This window comes from Ruditapes philippinarum, unplaced genomic scaffold, assembly GCF_026571515.1.
Source record: "Ruditapes philippinarum isolate M1 unplaced genomic scaffold, ASM2657151v2 ctg593_1_1_1_1, whole genome shotgun sequence".
Lineage (NCBI taxonomy): Eukaryota > Metazoa > Mollusca > Bivalvia > Venerida > Veneridae > Ruditapes > Ruditapes philippinarum.
The window spans coordinates 315,163-333,531 of NW_026866874.1; the positions used below are offsets into that span (position 1 = coordinate 315,163).

An 18,369-nucleotide genomic window follows, 5' to 3' on the forward strand; every position below is an offset into this window, starting at 1 on the left:
GGGAAGCAATGGCGTAATATTTTTTAAATCTTCGCATGCGTTCTATTTCGTTTGTTTTGTAATTGTGTTAAATATTTGCAGTGCACAGTGTAAGGCAAAACGGGAAGTGTATCGCATGGTACTTGTCAAACAAACATGATAACGCTATTATAAACAAATATTGAATACAATTTTGTTTAAAGGGGTCAATCCAAGTTTTAAACATATTTCAAAATATTTCAAAATTAATATTGTTGACACGCAAGCCATGTCATTATTTTAAGCTCACGAGGAAAAAAAACTGCACCGGAAAATACTTTCGAATTTTTATTTAAAAACTTCAATCTATTTCCCGAGCGGCTTTCCGTAAAGTCGCAGAATTTGGAATATTTTTTCACCCCATATTTGTGGGTTCGAATCCCCCTAAGAATTTTGAATTTCCGTTAAAAAGTAGAGTTCTAATAAGGTTAAAGGAGCTCTACTTGGGTCCAACGACCTAAAACCATGCAAGTCTAACATGGATCATTTTGAGCCCTTAAAAACACATATGATAGTCAAGAAACATAGGCCTACTCCAAATTAAAACGAAAACAGACATTTAATGTGATTCTAAGCCCAATTTCAGTTAACAGCTTTCGCTACTCCCCCCCCCCCCCCCACACACACACATAAGAAAAGAAAGAAAAGGATCAAAGTTAAAATGATGAATTCGTTAAGTAATTGGGATGGATCTATATCAAATTTATAGAATATCTCGGAAAAAAAATGTTTTCGGTCCCGCCATGTCAAATCCCTGAGTGGTATCCCTTTAAGGGAAACCGACATAGCTACCTATGGAGAGGCACAGTCGGGTGTTCCTCCATGATATTACAATATGTGTTGCCTTTTTAAACTCAATATTTTTACTGGATTTTTAGGATCATTACTACTGGAGAAAGGTCTCGCGCGTTGTTGTTTTTTATGTACAAGTGGGTACTAGAATGGAACCACTGGACACATGAAAGCTATAGCTGATTCCTCAAAAAAAAGCAAAAAGCATAAAGTCAGTACCCAGACTGAGTCATCGTTCTTGACCACTCGGGCACGGACGCTCCATTAACTAATTCGTTTATTAAGCAAAAGTTAATTTTGTTATCTATCCATCGTTGAGCCTTTGACAAAGTTTATATTTTAATTCGAGAACATGATACCATGGCCATTGCATTTATACCATGTTCCGTTCTTCTGAGTAATTGTATATGTTTTAAATGGTGAATGCACATAAAACGTCCGTTAGCAAAAAAGTACCTGCATAATCTGTAAATGCATACATGTATTTTGTGTGATTGCATTCCTGAGTTACTTAGCACATTTTATTTACTATATAATATTGTCTTATAGTAATATTTAACATAATTGTGTATTTTGTAAATAACAAAAGTTTGCATAACGCCGAAACACCCTGCCACAATCCCCATACAGGGAATAAACTAGGAAGGAAATCGCACCTTTAAAGTCTAAACTTGCATTAAGAGCTATAAATTTCAATGACCTTCAATTATTATGATTTTACTGTATTTTTTATTTTTTTTAGTTTTAGTTCACATGTACGCAAAAAAGATCATTATATCGCATATTCAACAAATTTATTTACAACCACTATGGAAAATTTGCACCTTGCGTAAAAAACGATAAATTTCTTTGGCCTTCAACTATTATGATTTTTAAAGTGTTCAAAGTTCATCATCGGTTCCGATCGATGATTTGTCGGGGTCACTTGGTACACTTGTCCCGTACCAGTAAATGTTCGTATCTCACCAGGAACGCTACTTTCATATGAGGACTATATCTGCCTTGTCTTGGAATGGCTGCGGTTCTTTCCCGGTGCCGGCGCGTCTATGGGATATTAGATAAAGAGTTGTCTCAAGTCTACCTCTACCAGCAAAGCGGAGAAGTTGCCATAACATACTAGTATTGACAGTGCAAGCGTAACAAACAATGCGAAAAATATTGTACTTGTTAACAATTCTATACATTTGAAAGGGGAGCGAATGCCTAGTGGTTAAGGTGTCTGCCTCTCAATCCAGTGATCACGTGTTCGAGCCCTAATTGGGTCACGACCACGTTTCTTCACATGACACCAGTACTGGTTTGTTCCAGGAAGAGAACTCGAGATGATAAATACAAGTTGCAAAGAACTTGTTTCGCATTCGAGCTTAAATAAATATGTTTAAACCAAATTTGTGAGCCACTTTACGTATGCACGAAAACTAACACAGATTGCATTACTTATTGAGAGAACAAATGAAGTTTGTTTTTTAATTCAAAACAGGTTGACGATTGGTGGCTCCATGATCTCATGCCTCGGCGGTAAAAAACATTTATTGAAACTTAATGATACGAAAAAAACATATTATTACTTTAATAACGTATGCTCTACTCAGTCATTCTACTAACTTGACTGGATATATTTTACAGAACTTTAGACAGGATCTGAAAAAAATGACTGACATAGAAACACAAGATTGTCAACCAATTTATTCAACTTGTATATTACACTTCAAAATGTATGTACATTACAAATACTGTATTTGCAAAATACTTTGAATGACAACGATTTAATACATTATACATTATCAAGATTTAAGAGATTATCTTACATAATACGAGTTTAATTTCGTCCATGGAAAAGTCAACACATTGAAAAGCATAATAGTTGTCTCCCTTAGTCATTCATCATTTGCAATTAAAGCTAACCCGAGTTGTCTCCCTTCAATGTGTTACAAAACCTTCAGAGAGTTATCATAAACAATTTTAGGCACAATCACATAGATATGAACTAAAACAACAAAAAACAAACAATAACAACAACAAGCAAACAAACAAAATGCAAACAAACAAATAACTTAAATCTATCAATTTTGTTAAACCGTAATCTCTGGACATTACTTTTTATTGTTCAAAACGACTTAAATGTTCATGTCTACAGAACATAAAGGAGCAAGGATGTCGTTTCTTAAACCCGCCCACTTTTTTAATTTGACGTGTTGAGCAGATAGTGCATTTACTGCACTGATACATATGCAAAAAAAAAAATCAAACTTGTAAACACGTCTGAACGTGTCTTTACAATTACAGTAAAGCGGTTGCCAAAAAGTTATTTGGTTCAAGGCTTTGTACAAATAAGGGCCGGAAACATCGGTGATTTATCACGTGTTCTCAATTAGTTCATAGAGCATGTCACGTTTTTAACTTGAATATCTGGAAGTCCGGGCATCATGTATGTAATCTGAAAGTCCGTCCACAAATGACAATATGTTCCTAGGAAGAAAACAATAATACGCAAAATATATGAAATTGACCTTCAGTTAAGCAATGTCATCATTTAAAAGAACGGAATTAACAGAATATTTGAAAAGTAACAGAAGTCATAAAAGACGCCATCTGAAAATCTGAAATCTGAAACAAGGAGATTTAAGAGTAAAAAGTTTTTCACGCCTTAAAAATCAAGATCAATCATTAAAGCTCTCAAATCGCTAACGTCCATAATAACAAATATCTGCCAACAGCATATTCACTTACTATTTACTTTTACTCAATGCTTTTTTCGAGTGTTATACATGTAGAGAAATGCTAGACTTTCGACTACATATATATATATGAGCCGCGCCATGACAAAACCAACAAAATGGGTTTGCGACCAGCATGGATCCAGACCAGCCTGCGCATCCGCGCAGTCTGATCAGGATCCATGCTGTTCGCTTACAAACCTATTACAAGTAGAGAAACTGATAGCGAACAGCATGGATCCTGATCAGACTGCGCGAATGCGCAGGCTGGTCTGGATCCATGCTGGTCACAAACCCATTATGTTGGTTTTGTCATGGCGCGGCTCAATTATAGAGTTCGCACAACCATAAGCATCACAAACGCATTTTTTTATTGAAAGGAAATATGCATTATTTTTAAATTAGCATTTGTTTACTTAATGAGCTGTTAACTTAAGAAAAGATTGAATTAAAAGGATAGACGCATTCACCTATATTTCCTTTGGCATCAGCAGCAACAATCGCTCCCATAAAGTCTGGGTATTTCTTCTTGATGATTTTAATAGCAGATTCAGCCGCTTCCTGGGGCGACAGCCCTGTCTTCATCAAAATCACAGCCGTGTGACTATACGTTATATGAAATCATATACAAGAGCGATCAGTAATCACATGTGTCGCCTCATGATGGCCAATTTCACGTTGGGACAAATTTTGTGACAGACGGACTGACAGACAGACAGTGCACAACTAGACTTTGTACTGATCATTCCTGTAAAGTTTGGATAAAATTGCACCAGTAGTTTATGAGGAATAGTCCGGACAAGCTTTTGCGTATCTGGCAACACACAGAAAAAAACACCTTTTTATCAAAGGGCCATAACTCGGCCAAAAATCATTCAACCGAAAAACCCGTGCAATATGTGCAAGGACTTGAGCTACAGATCAATCCTGTAAAGTTTCATTGAAATTGCATTAGTGGTATAAGAGAAGTAGTCTGGACAAACTTTAAAAATAAAAATTATTAAAGGGCCATAACTCAAACAAAAAATCATTGAACCGAAAAATGCTGACAATATGCACAACTAGACTTGGTACTGATCATTCCTGTAAAGTTTGGATGAAATTGCACCAGTAGTTTATGAGGAGTAGTCCGGACAAGCTTTTGTGTATCTGGCAACACACAGAAAAAGAAACCTTTTTATCAAAGGGCCATAACTCGGCCAAAAATCATTCAACCGGAAAACCCGTGCAATATGCGCAAAGACTTGAGCTACAGATCAATCCTGTAAAGTTTCATTGAAATTGCATTAGTGGTATAAGAGAAGTAGTCCGGACAAACTTTAAAATTAAAAATTATTAAAGGGCCATAACTCTGACAAAAATCATTGAACCGGAAAATCCTGACAATATGCACAACTAGACTTGGTACTGATCATTCCTGTAAAGTTTGGATGAAATTGCACCAGTAGTTTATGAGGAGTAGTCCTGACAAGTTTTGTGACGGACGGACGGACAGACGGACAGACAGACAGACAGACAGACGACGGAGAAGTGATCCCTATATGTCGCCACTACTCCGTAGAGGCGACACAAAAATGCTTCAATATTAAAGGGATATTCAGGCAAAATAATGACAAAAATACTAAAATGATCTTTTGTATTCAACTCGCGCTGAAATGAAATTTCTATAAGTTTCAGCATGAATTTCTCTTTAAATTCTATACATTTTGGATTTGAAACATAAATATATCTATATACAGTATGTTGAACGCCAATAGAATCACCGAATAGTTTTAAAACAAGTCAGGTGACTTGAACAAATCGTTGAAGTTACAATAACAGATATTGTGGATATTGTATGACTGAAACAAGTCAAAATCATTCATTTGACATGTTCTTTTACGTTTCCAGAGTACACTTTGACAAATATTGTGAAATCCTAGCGCTCTAACCTGACCAACGCGGGTCAGGTTAGGAAACCACCATTTTATTCTTTATATGGAGGAAAGTTTTGTTCAGTTGACTGTCTAATATATTCTTTTTGAGGGCATTAACGGAATTAGGAATAAAAAAATCAAAACTAAGAAATGAAAATTTTGCCTGTGTCTCCCTTTAAACATACAGGTATTGTGTCCGTGTCACTTGTATTATGGTACGTTTTTGTAATGAGAAAAACAAAGTGCACTATGTCTATGAACATTGTGGCCTCAGATCAAAGTCCGCAAATTAAACTTTTTAATAATCACACAAGAAAACGAAATAATCGTTCAGCAACTAGAAAAACAAATTAAAATGGATGTCTTCTTTTTTGGTAATAAGAATTCGAAAATTGAAAAAAAAACAACAACAAAAAAATGCTCGAAAATCTGGAACATATCAGTTGCCATTACTGATGAACTTTTTTTATTAAAATGAACACTGTTATATAGCGTATTTAAAGTTGTTGCTACCTTGGTAAGAATCGCATCATTACATCACCGTTTCCGGTGCACGCCGCAGCCCCCACACCATTCTCTGCATATGCCCCAGCGCCAGCTACAGCGCTGTCTCCAACTCGGCTGTTAAATGATAAAATTTAGAACTGTTAAATACATATTGAAAATTTCTCAAAACGCTTATATTTAAATGCTTAATCGCAACAGTTCAACAAATAGAGAGTCGTGATAAAGAAACACAATATAAATATGGTTACAATGTTGAATACACCTACAAAACATTTCTATGTATCCGGTATTGATAAATTAAAATCGAATACTAGTATCCGGTCCGTATATGTGTTTTAGTTGATACGTTCTGCCATGTATGTGTTAATGTTTGAGTCAAACTTCACTGTATTGCTTGCGTAAGAGTTCCGAATTTACGGCTAAGTTCCAAATTACATTCATTATTCACCTGTTATTGACCGGTAGACAGACGATTCTCAGAGAACAAATATACAAAAATTTAAACAAGTTCAATAATTTCGGTTTTATGGAGTATATCCATGAGTGATAATGAAAAGTGCACCATTTCTCTTCTACCAGCTTACACCGGCTTTTAAAGTGGTTCTTAATCTTCAGCTGTAAAAGTATACCTAGGAAGGGAGACTACTATAAGTAAAACATATATCTCGTAATGCTGCAGTTATTGCCACTTGCCATTGAAATATCTATAAAGACATTTTCTACAATCAGACTAACTTAAATTTATTGTACACTCAGTCTAACCATTCCTTTAAGGTGTCATGTCAACGGTGGGAGAGTTCAGTTATAGAAAGCACATGTGTAACAATAACAACGTAAAGAGAGAAGAAGCAAAATATTAAATAATAATAGTACAATGTCTTACCCAGGAATCTTATATGTGAGACCATTTGTTGAAGCTCCGGATGCAATATTGCCTTTTGAATCTATAGCTACAATACCAATTGTGTCGTGATTGTCGGCGTCAATATTGTCCATAATTTTGCTGACCCTTTGTTGTTGTTGTTGACCGTTGATTGGATGGTACGGACCACATGACTTTCTAGGATCAGGTTTAACGTTCTACAAAAGATGACATGTTGAAATGATAGTACATAATGTGTTTATTTATCATTTAAGTACATGTACACTTATTTATTCATCACATTGCGCCCCTTGTCAACATGACTGTGCGTTAATTCTCTTTACAAAGTCTACCAGATTACAATATGATTTACGACAACTCATGTAAGATGGTTAGATGCATCAATAGAAATGTGGTGGTGGTTTTGGTAGATTTCACTTCGGATCATGGCAGAAAGTCACATTGAGTTTACCAGAGCATAGTTCAGCCACCACATTGTCCCTGGACAGGCTGTCAAGCAGTTTACCAGTACTAGTTGCATTAATTTTTGAAAGGAACTGTAACTTTTGTACATGTCAGACCAGAGGTACAGTGTGAACGACCGTAGAAAGGATTTCATGATCAATCACAACGAAAGTGACCTGCTCCGTCTGAGAATCGAACCAAGGTCGTCCGATTAACAGTCCAAAGCTCTACCTACTGTGCTAACCGGACCATAAGTTTTATGGTTCTTACAATAATAAGACTTCAACCTAAAGCATTCATATTCTTAAAACGGACATATTCACAATTGTAATTTAATTGTATTTAATTGTATTGTATTTAATTGTATTGTAATTTAATAACAACCTCTCGAAAATTTGGCTGGCATTTATTTTTTCCCCAGGTGTCCCACAGATTTTCTGAATAAGGCGTGGTAAGATTTTCTTCTTTGAATCCCATCTGGACAGCAAACTTTGTTGCTGAAATAATAAAAACCTTAAGTACAGAACTTTGGATTATTGGTCAACATAGGATCTTGCATCTTAATGGGGAAAATGCTAAAAATCCGCGAAATTAATCACTCTGACACATAGAATAAAAACTTATTTCTACATTTATTGAATAAAATTCGTTAGTAATGAAGAGAATAACTCTTAATCTCATTAAGTTAGTTTAGTAACAGTAGATCTATTGAATTATTTACACGTGACAAACAGGTACGGGGTAGAATGATTTGCACAGGTATCTCAAATAGTGCATAAAAGAATTTTTTGCACGAGAAATCTGGAAGCATTGCTGACTTGTTTATGCAAGGGAAACCTGCTGAATATAGTGACGTCAAAACCTCAACAAGAGCTGTCAGTGCTTAGCAGTAAAACAAGACTGGATAATGTAGAATTGTAGAAGTTCAAAAACGTCCGCACTTTTGTCATAATGCATGGGCCTTAAACAAAGACTTCCTGCTTTCATATAAGTGTACGAAATTCCAGCCCACTCATGCACTCAACTGAAGACACCAATTTGCGTGCATTAGCTACACCGAAGTGTGACACCGACGCCCGGATGTGTACAATAGCTCTCCCTAAACGTATTTAAATTGTCATCTGTGTGTTGTACATGACTGTTACTTTATGAAAATAAACATCGATGAAACTCACATGCAAGTAGGCTTTTCATGATTTAACTCTTTGTCTCTATAAACCCTTCCTTAATTTACAAGCAATTATCATTACAAGTCCCCTACCGGTTAGAACCCCAGCAACATTCTGATAGGTCATTTGCCATTCAATTTTACCAGTGAATGAATGACATGAATAAACTTAAATCTTTTGAGTTCTAAGTTTGTCTATATCACAGTAATGTGTTAAGTTTCCATGCTTAGTAAGGAAATTATGTTTATACAACCTTGTCATATTATTACGATGTGGGATCTTAAAGTAAATCCTATAAGGAATGAAGAAGTTGGAGTGAAAATACCAGTTTCTCGAAAAAAATCTAAGTTCAAGGGGGACATAATTCTGGAAATAGTCTTGCTAGAGTATTTAACCTTCTCAAAAATGTCGAGTGATAACAAGAAACATATATATGAAGTTTGAAGTAGATACATAAGGAAATAAAGAAGTTATTTAAAAAAGACAACATTTTTTCCCCTAAAAAATCTAAGTTCGAGGGAGGTAATACTGATATTTTTTGTGCTAGAGTTATAAACCTTGTCACATATGATGTGGTTGATGACCAGAAACTTATATTTAAAGTTTGAAGTAAACACCTTAAGAAATAAAGAACATATAGTGAAAAAGCTGAAAAAATTTAAATCAGAAATCTTGAAATTCAGGCTATTTGTTGCCATAGCAACCAGAATTTTCAACATAGGAAGAAAAGAAAAAGATGTGCATAATCTCCAGACTGCCATCTACCCATATTTCAAGTTTCATAAAAATACTTTCAGTACTTTTTACGTTATCGCGGGATCCAGTTTTGTGGACGGACGGACTGACGGACTGACAGACAGACAGACAGACAGACGGACAGACAGACAGACGGACAGACGGACGGAGGGTAAACCTAAAGTCCCCTCCGGTTAAACCGTTAGGGGACTAATAAAGTACAAATGCACATGTATACCTGCATCTCCAACGAGCAAAGAGTGGTCAGTATTGTCTAACACTTTTCTGGCGACAGAGATGGCCTGTTTGATCCTCCGTATACCACCTACACCTCCCACGTTATGTGTGTTGCTAAAATGTACATACAAATTATCCTTATCATATGTGTTTGCAATAATTATATTAACATAAGTTTATACACGTATACTGAACGTTGAGGATAAATTATAAACCAACAAGACCTCCACTGCGATGGGACTTCATATATCCGATGGCAAATTTATATGTTTTTTTTAACTTTAAAAAACTCTCTGGAATATAATAATTGAAGCGTTGGTAAAAAATTGACTTTAAAACGCTATGGTATTCTGTTTAAACTTGTCCACGTGTTATATACTAGACCGTGTCAAACTATTAGCAAAAAAATAATAATAATAAGACGAATTATTGTAGAAATTATTGGTTTTAGTTTTTAATATTCAGGGGCGGAAAAGGGTGGTGTCTACATTCCAAGAGAGTGTGTGAGAGGAAGAAATAAGATTTTAAGGACTTCTGGTAATTTATGAGATTTAATATGTCTGTTCGATGAACCATATAAAAAAGTATGTACCCATCCATTATCACAGCATCAAGTGTAGTTTCTCCACTCTCGTCGGGGCTTCCGCCAAATCCGACGGTATGTCGGCACTGTGCCATTTCACAAGAATGTCCCGTCGCTTCCACAGCGTCTAATGCAGAATTTCCATTTTTGATGACATTCCACCCTATGAAACAAAATTCTAATTGTTAAATTGCATGTATATCGTTTCAGATCATAAATTATGAAAAGACGGCAGACGCATACATTCTATCTGCATGGGGTATATTCATTAGCTATCTCTCCTGTATACACACAAGTTTTAACTTTTACAAACTATATTACTTAAAACGTGCTATGAATTAATTTGTTCTCAATTAAAAAACACGACACAGTTTATTTTGAATCTTAACCTGTCTTACGTATCTAAAGTCTTAATTGGATACACCATGTTATAAGCAACAAAAACAACAACAACAAAAATCAATCAAAGTTCAATTTAATGAAATTGTTGTCACCACGACTTCAGCAAAAAAGACGTGCGTGACGGCAGATAGCCGGCTTTCAGGAACTCGGTACGGTATTACCAATAAACATTATGGGTTTTTCACGTGTTTGTTTATAAACATAAATTATATTATAAAATTTTCAAATACCTGCTTTGACGGCATCTCTATAGCCCCATGTTGTAAGAACCAATGGAATCCATGGTGATTTAATTGTCCTATAACTGTCTTTTTTGTAAAGTTCACCCGATATTAAAGAAATGCAAACTGTAATAGCTACACACACTGTATAGACGTTCACACAAACCGCCATTTTCCAGTTATGCAAGTCATGTGATTCTTTACATTAAGGCGGGAAACTTGAACGGTTTATTTTTCAACACATTTCGATATTATACAAGTTACAGAGGATGTAAACTTTTAACATTTCTGCAGAACAGAAAAAGTGTAGTGCAATAGTTTCCCCACGCGTCCAATTCTACTTCATTAATTAATTTATTAATTAATTAATTAGACCCTCTAATGATTAATCAATTAATTTATTATGTTGTGGTATCAACATGTAATTTGAACATTCTTATTTAAGTGATTGACATTTCTTTATTGTCCACTAATTTCATGTTAAACATGAAATAATGAGGTAAACACCAATACAAATACACAGTGAGACATGTAAATGTATAGCATATATACATGATACAAATAAGTTTACGTCGAACACGATAACATTTACATTAATCGGCCGACCTATTGTGATATAATACATTGTTCAAGTTCTTTAGTTATTTCATTTTGCATTATATTGCAATATAGAATTAGCATTATATTGCAATATAAAATAATAAAAGTGGATAAAGACTCGTAAATCCGAGTAGCTTAGTGGTTAGAGAGCTCATATTATGAAGATCTAGGGTTCTAAAAATGTTTTTAGAGTTCAAATCTGCAATTGTGCATGGCTTTTATTTTCAAAAGATATTTTTTATAGTGTGTCACGTAACTTTTAGTTTTTCCTTTTTTAATAGTTTACATAATTTAAAGTTAAATTATGACGGTTAAGCAAACTTGAATATACATGTATTTGATTTTCAAGTAAAGGTTAAAGTTTATAATTATACGTATTTACAAAATTAAATTGGTCAGGCGCGACGCGGTTGCGCAACCAATTTAATTTTGTAAATGCGTACTAATAAACTTTAACCTACTTAGTGTTCTAAATTATTTTTATAAACAGTCGATTTACTAGACTGATTCCAGTTCACAGTTTGCCGATTTACCAAAGTTAATGTGTTACGATTCATTTGAAATACTACAATCCTGTTGGACAAACAATACTTTCAAACACTAACTGCCATTGAACAGTTTGAATAGTATTATTAATTTTATTCTGTTTGAAACTCTGAATTCCATCTGCCACATTTTTAACGATTTTTGCTCATTTGTATATATGAGCCGTGTCACGACAAAACCAACATAATGGGTCCGCGCAGTCTGATCAGGATCCATGCTGTTCGCTTACTAAACCTATAACAGGTAGAGACACTGAAAGCGAACAGCATGGATCCTGATCAGACTGCGCGGACCCATTATGTTGGTTTTGTCGTGACACGGCTCATATGTATGTTGTATTTATCTATTGCTCATTCATCACCCTATAATCACGACTGTGTTGCCATACGCGGATGTGCATATAATTAAATATTCTCAAAACGCATTGTGTAAATTAAATTAACAGGAAAATAAAATCCAGTTCGCTCTAAAAATAACTTAAAACGGAAAGGAAAAGAAAGAGATGCTTTTTAATAGGATTCGAACCAGGGTCTCTATACCCACAGAGCAAACATTCTACCACTACGCTATTTTGCTAACCGCATAAAAAAGAGTCATTGATTAGGTGGTAGAATATTTAGGTGGATAGTATGCTTTTATATAATGATTACTGGCACTTGTCAATATTAATGAAAGGAATAGTGAATTTTAGCTGTACAATGCGAGAGAATTATCTAAATTCTTCATTGCAAAAAAACAAATCTATTAAAATATGTGTCTTATTTATTGTTATCTATGAAAAGAAAATTGGAAAAATCAAAACAAATGTATTTAAGGTACATCCATCAACAAAAGGTTCAATTTCTATATATTCCATTTAGAGAACAGATCGAGGGTTGTCGCAAAATTGTTGTATGTTCTTCTTTATTTCATATAAGTTACTACAGTTTTGCGGTCAAGGTCGACATGTCGTCATCATTTCATTATTTAGAAATCATTTAAGAGAAAATGCATCTTGTGCATGCGGTTGTGCTTTCGAAGATGCTGAACATTCTTTTTTTCAATTGCAGACTGTATCCACCACAACGAATTCAGCTTTTTAAAGCTACTCGCATTTTTTATCCATTTAATACATGTACTGTTCTTTTTGGTAATATTACCTATTCCTAAGAAAACAATTCATTCATATTTATAGAAGTTCAAAGATATATTAAGCATACGGAACGTTTTCGATAAAATCTGTTCAATGCTGATGATTTTTTCTCTTAAAAAATAAAATGCAACTGCTAAAAGTACTCTCCCCCTCTCTATCTCCCAGCAAATGATCTACCATTATTTTGTTCCTTAAATACATGTACTTTGTTATATTCTTCAATGCCATTTCAATGTAATCTATATTATCAATATTTTTTATATTCGTATTAGGGAGGGACCGAATTACAAATGTTATTTGAACTTGTGGTCCAACCACTTTTCTTTCAAAATTTACTTTTTTATTTTTTTCTATATATTTGCATTGTACATCTTGTAAAACATTAAAAGGAATAAATTACATGTATGTTTTAACTAATCATTCCAGTAATCAATAACCGTTATACCCCGTATGAAAATAACACGCGAAATACATTTTGATATATTTTAATCGCTATAATAATATTATTACATTATTGTGTATTGTGAGCATGTTATATGTAAAACTGTAGTGTTGTGAAGAGCCGGCGTCCTTACAGTGATTGCAAAGTTTGTCCAAAGATGACACGCAGCACCTTTGAAAACAAAAGCAATACAGATTCATTTGATATTTATCAAAAATAAAATCATGTATAAAACATACTGAATAAGAAACTGTATACTCTCCTGTGCATTGTTCAAGTTTTCCACATCCGTTCAATCACTTTTGATGAAACGGTAGTTCAATTATTACGTTCCCTCCGCAGCTCACTGAATAGACTCAGTGCAGCATTCGACCGATGTGCCAGAGAGTGTTCAATTATTTACTACTTCCAAGGGATTCTATACTTTTTCTAACCTTTGAAAACAGGTAAAAGTTGAAATAGTTTAGACTTTTAACCCATATTTGACACACATAAAACTTAAACTGTTAGTAATTTTCCATTACCATACTCCCCGTTTTTGTTAGCTGCAACTACCGCTCCTTTAAATGTCGGGTATTTCCGGCGAATTGCGTTGATAGCTGCTGTGGCAGCGTCCGTTGGAGACATTCCAGTGCCCATCAACGTCACTGCCTGGTAACTAAAATATAACCGACCTTGAACGTTACTTACATTTATGCATTACATCCTATATAAAATATAGTCATTTTTACATAGAAATCAGCTGAATATTAACTATATTTCTTGCCAGAAAATTGTTTCAAATAGTATTATACTTTTATCAATGTTGTATTTCTATTCATAATGTGTATAGTGGGGTTTGGGGGGAGGGATGGTTATCAAGATTGTCATTTTCCTTCGACATATCAAGAAATTCGACTTATCGAAGTTCGACAGATAGGAGTTCTATTGTACATACCTAGGAAGAAATCTCATCATAATGTCACCATTCCCTGTACATGCTGCTGCCCCTATGTCGGTGTCGGCGTATGAACCAGCTCCGGCAATTGGTGTATCACCTACACGCCTGTAAGAGTTATTTTTATGTTTAAGAAGAGTAGTGTCCCTTTAATGTAGCAAATCTACATTCCATCTTGCAGTAATTAAAGACATTTTTTATCATAACCGAGGGTAATGTTCAACGTAGCTAGAGATTGACGAGTTTCTACGGATATGACCTAAGGGCATTGAGAAGACGAAACATTCAGTATAATATGAGGTGCTTAAGATCGGAAAGAATAAATAACTGATTTGGATTACTAGTATTCGCCGTTTGAACTCAAGTATCGAAATATTAAGGCATTTAAATTCGAGGATTGATCAAAAAGTTCTTGGCCCGATGTACCCAACTAATGGTCTTACTTTTCAATATTATCGCCCTCTACATCACTGCACTTTGCCCATCGTGCTCAAACTTGTTTAACCCTTCAAAATAGAACTCTCTATTTTGGTCCTCAAAGAACTCATTGACCGCCTCCATGACTCCTTCATTGTTTCCGAAACGTCTACCATGAAGCTTGGTTTTCAATTTCGGAAACAGGTAGAAGTCAGAGGGGCCAAGTCCGGAGAATATGGGGGATGGGGAAGAATTTCAAAGCCGCAGTTTATTGCAGCAGCCATTGCATCTTGGCATGTGTGAGCTGGCGTATTGTTGTGCAGGAGCAGAACGCCTTGAATCAGCTTGCCTCTCCATTTACGCGCGATTTCTTGACGCAGACATCTCAATTCGTCATCATAGTACGTACCTTACTGAAGATAGTCAATCATGATTATCCCCTGAATATCCCAAAACATTGAAGCCATTATCTTCTCTGCTTGTGGCACCCTCTTGAATTTCGTAGGGGGGGGGGGGGGGTGAGCAAAGGGCTTCCACTGCATGTTTTTTTTTGTATTCTGGATCGAAATGATGGACCCAAGTTTCATCCTGAGTTACGATCCGGTAGATAAAATCAGGTTCATCCTCGTAACGAGACAAAATATATCTCGAAATGTCAAGCCCGGTCCGTTTCTGGTCGACAGTCAACTGTCTGGGGACCCATCTAGCGGAAACCTTTGACATGCCATTGACATCAGTCAGAATTGCCTGAACTGAACGTAATCTTATACCCACTTCCCACGCAAAATGCTTCGCATGTCTCGCCTTCTGTCGCATATGACCAGATCGTGCACAGTTTCGGTATTTCATCGTTGGTGGCCACTTTTGGCCGCCCAGGCCGCTCATCATCTCCAATGCTCCCCCTGTCCGTCTTAAATTCAACAGCCCATTTTTTCACTGTGCTATAGGAAGGGGACTCCTTGTATCCTTGGGGGACAGCCCTTTCTTCAGGAGGTACTTAATGACGGCTCTGATTTCAACTGTCTCCAAGTTACTAATTTGTGTAAAACCGCGTGTAACTCGGCTAGTAGTCTTCAATAAGATATCGATATTGACGTATCGTGTGTAAATGTCAGTGAAGTGGCAAGAATTATATTGGACCGAGAACTTTTTGATCATACCTCTTATCAGTTAGAAATTACAAAAGTCACTATCGCTTTAAACTGACTTCGGCGTCACATTCACAGAAGATAATAATAGAGCGTTTGAAAAGATTGTTAAAAAGTGCATGTTTCTCCACAGTGGAATACGAACAACATTACCCAGGAACTTTGTATGTTAGACCATTTGTTGACGCTCCTGAAGCGACTGTCCCTTGTGCGTCAATAGCAATAATTCCAATTGTGTCATGATTATTCTCATTGGCTATCACTCGAAACTCATCACCCGAAGCAACGGAACTTTTGATTGGATGGTATGGACCACACAATTTTCTTGGATCAGGAGAAACGTTCTAAAAATAACATCAAATCAAAGTTCGCAAAAATGAAGCTTATTTTTGACAAACACAACTCATTTATGATAACAATAATTACATGTATATAGTGAAAACATGCAACGAAATTTAAATAATATATTATTAGGAAAAGACAGGCAGACATACTTCACGGAAATTTGGTTGGCAGCTTGCGTTTCTCCATAATTCCCACAATTGCTCAGAATATGATGTTGTTAGATTTTCCTCGGTGAAACCCATGTCAACAGCAAATTTTGTTGCTAAATAAAGAATAAACATGCATTTTAAACATTAAATGCGATTACTGTAATATCCTCATGAATGAACTATGCTCATTACTGTTGTCTGCTATTTATATCTACATTGCATGATGGGTAAAACAAAAAATGAAATTATTAAACAAGAGGGCCATGATGGCCCTGAGTCGCTCACCAGAAACAACTGTTTTTCAGTGTTGGAAATTATTTTTCAAAAGAACTTGCTGAAAGGCAAGTCCAGCTCTTTCGGTTCCGGTTAAGATATATAATATATGGTTGTCTAAATAAACGTAGCTATAGTCAATGTGTCTCTTATTATATCTAGCCCCTGGACATAAAAATGACATAGAAATTGTATATATAACTGAACCATAAACTCACTTCTTATTACAAAATAACTTCGTTCATTTTAATTCATACGACCTCATTTGGAATAAAACTGCTTTGAGATCAAGTATGATAAAGGTTTCATCAACTAGTTGTAGATGATATTTAAGGACACGTGGTTCAAACCCTATTGTCCTAAGACCCACGATAAAACGAAAAAGGTAAAGTATACATATCAACGAATCAATGCTCAAACCTGCGTCCCCAACCAACAGTGTGTGATCCGTGTTGTCAAGTACTTTTCGGGCTACAGATATGGCCTGTTTAATTCTACGAAGCCCACCAACTGCGCCTACGTTATGTGTAACGCTGAAAAAGTAAATTCACATGAGAGAATTATACTTTTGTGCTGTCTAGAATATATAATGGCGGGTCTATAATAATGAGAATCACCAAAACTGCCATATGTACAGATCGACAAAAATACTCTTTATCTTTCAAAAGCTTATACCACTAAAGAATAAGAATTATAAAAAATGCATTGAAAGATACTGTAAGTTGACTACCCGTCCATTATCATTGCGTCAAGTGTTGTTTCACCATTTTCGTCTGGACTGCCGCCAAATCCGACGGTGTGTCGGCAGGCAGACATTTCACAAGAATGTCCCGTCGCCTCGACCGCGTCAATAGCTGTGTTGCCACTCGTTATAGACATCCATCCTATAATAAGGATAAATATATAATATAAGGTGTTAAGTCTATATGTAGGTTATATATTTCTCATTATTATCATCATCATCATCATCATCATCATCAGCAGCAGCAGCAGCAGCAGCAGCAGCAGCAGCAGCAGCAGCAGCAGCAGCAGCAGCAGCAGCAGCATCATCATCATCAGCAGCAGCAGCAGCAGCATCATTATCAACAACATCATCAAAATTATCATCATCATCCGCTGCCTCATCATCATTATCATCATCATCATAAATCACCACCACCACTATCATCATAAAGCAAGAAATCAGGAGCAGCCAAGTAGTTAAAAAAGCAACCTGAAACTATTGAAAGTTTTTGTTTTAACTCTAAGGATAAAAAAATCATCATGAGTATCAGAGAGCGTCGTTTTCCTTTAAGTTACATCTTTAACTTAATATAATTATATTTTACGCTCACCTGCTGTAACAGCATCTTGATAAGGCCACGTAGTTAAAACTAATGGTAGTTTATTTGATGTTGATGACGGTGATGCATCAAAAACAAAACATTCAATGACACAAAATATAAAAGTCCCTGAAACTATTGTCCTTCCTAACATTTTGCTATGTCACTGATAAAATCTGCCATAAATAAGATCAAATTAGTGTCAAATTTGTGTATAGATAAACATCAGAAAGGCTCTAAACAAAGATAAAAGATAACAATAATAGTTGAATGAAACGAGTAAACTTAGTCAAAATGAGCTTAAGATAATATAGCTGAATATGAAAGCATGGAAGCAAATTATTTATTTGCAGACTGAAATATATCTGACGGATTTAAGATTAAGCCATATCATATTTACAAGGTATAATGATAATATTTAGCTCGAATTAAAA

At 35.4% G+C, this 18,369-nt stretch overlaps 2 protein-coding genes across 2 annotated transcripts; both read right to left on the bottom strand.

Moving 5' to 3' along the window:
* Nucleotides 1-2,478: 2,478 nt before the first annotated feature.
* LOC132734078 (N(4)-(Beta-N-acetylglucosaminyl)-L-asparaginase-like) lies at nucleotides 2,479-10,926 on the bottom strand. The gene is made up of 8 exons (XM_060720794.1): nucleotides 10,634-10,926; nucleotides 10,011-10,164; nucleotides 9,420-9,532; nucleotides 7,662-7,774; nucleotides 6,834-7,030; nucleotides 5,957-6,064; nucleotides 3,998-4,131; nucleotides 2,479-3,279 (listed from the first exon to the last, which is right to left on the bottom strand). The coding sequence occupies exons 1-8, from the start codon at nucleotides 10,794-10,796 to the stop codon at nucleotides 3,182-3,184; spliced, it is 1,080 nt and encodes a 359-aa protein (XP_060576777.1). The 5' UTR covers nucleotides 10,797-10,926; the 3' UTR covers nucleotides 2,479-3,181.
* A 2,482-nt stretch (nucleotides 10,927-13,408) lies between these two features.
* On the bottom strand, nucleotides 13,409-18,137 carry LOC132734080 (N(4)-(Beta-N-acetylglucosaminyl)-L-asparaginase-like). The gene is made up of 8 exons (XM_060720796.1): nucleotides 17,948-18,137; nucleotides 17,344-17,497; nucleotides 17,034-17,146; nucleotides 16,341-16,453; nucleotides 16,000-16,190; nucleotides 14,282-14,389; nucleotides 13,869-14,002; nucleotides 13,409-13,515 (listed from the first exon to the last, which is right to left on the bottom strand). The coding sequence occupies exons 1-8, from the start codon at nucleotides 18,087-18,089 to the stop codon at nucleotides 13,409-13,411; spliced, it is 1,062 nt and encodes a 353-aa protein (XP_060576779.1). The 5' UTR covers nucleotides 18,090-18,137.
* Between the last annotated feature and the right edge of the window lie 232 nt (nucleotides 18,138-18,369).

Excerpts from the sequence above, each read along its gene's own strand:
- LOC132734078 (XM_060720794.1), bottom strand. The coding sequence starts at position 10,796 with ATGGCGGTTTGTGTGAACGTCTATACAGTGTGTGTAGCTATTACAGTT. Across the intron at positions 9,533-10,010 it reads GATGCTGTGATAATGGATGG|CAACACACATAACGTGGGAG; the intron begins GTACATACTTTT and ends TGTACATTTTAG. Across the intron at positions 7,031-7,661 it reads GCCAGCCAAATTTTCGAGAG|AACGTTAAACCTGATCCTAG; the intron begins GTTGTTATTAAA and ends CATCTTTTGTAG.
- LOC132734080 (XM_060720796.1), bottom strand. The coding sequence starts at position 18,089 with ATGTTAGGAAGGACAATAGTTTCAGGGACTTTTATATTTTGTGTCATT. Across the intron at positions 17,498-17,947 it reads TCAAGATGCTGTTACAGCAG|GATGGATGTCTATAACGAGT; the intron begins GTGAGCGTAAAA and ends TCCTTATTATAG. Across the intron at positions 14,003-14,281 it reads ATGATGAGATTTCTTCCTAG|TTACCAGGCAGTGACGTTGA; the intron begins GTATGTACAATA and ends GTTATATTTTAG.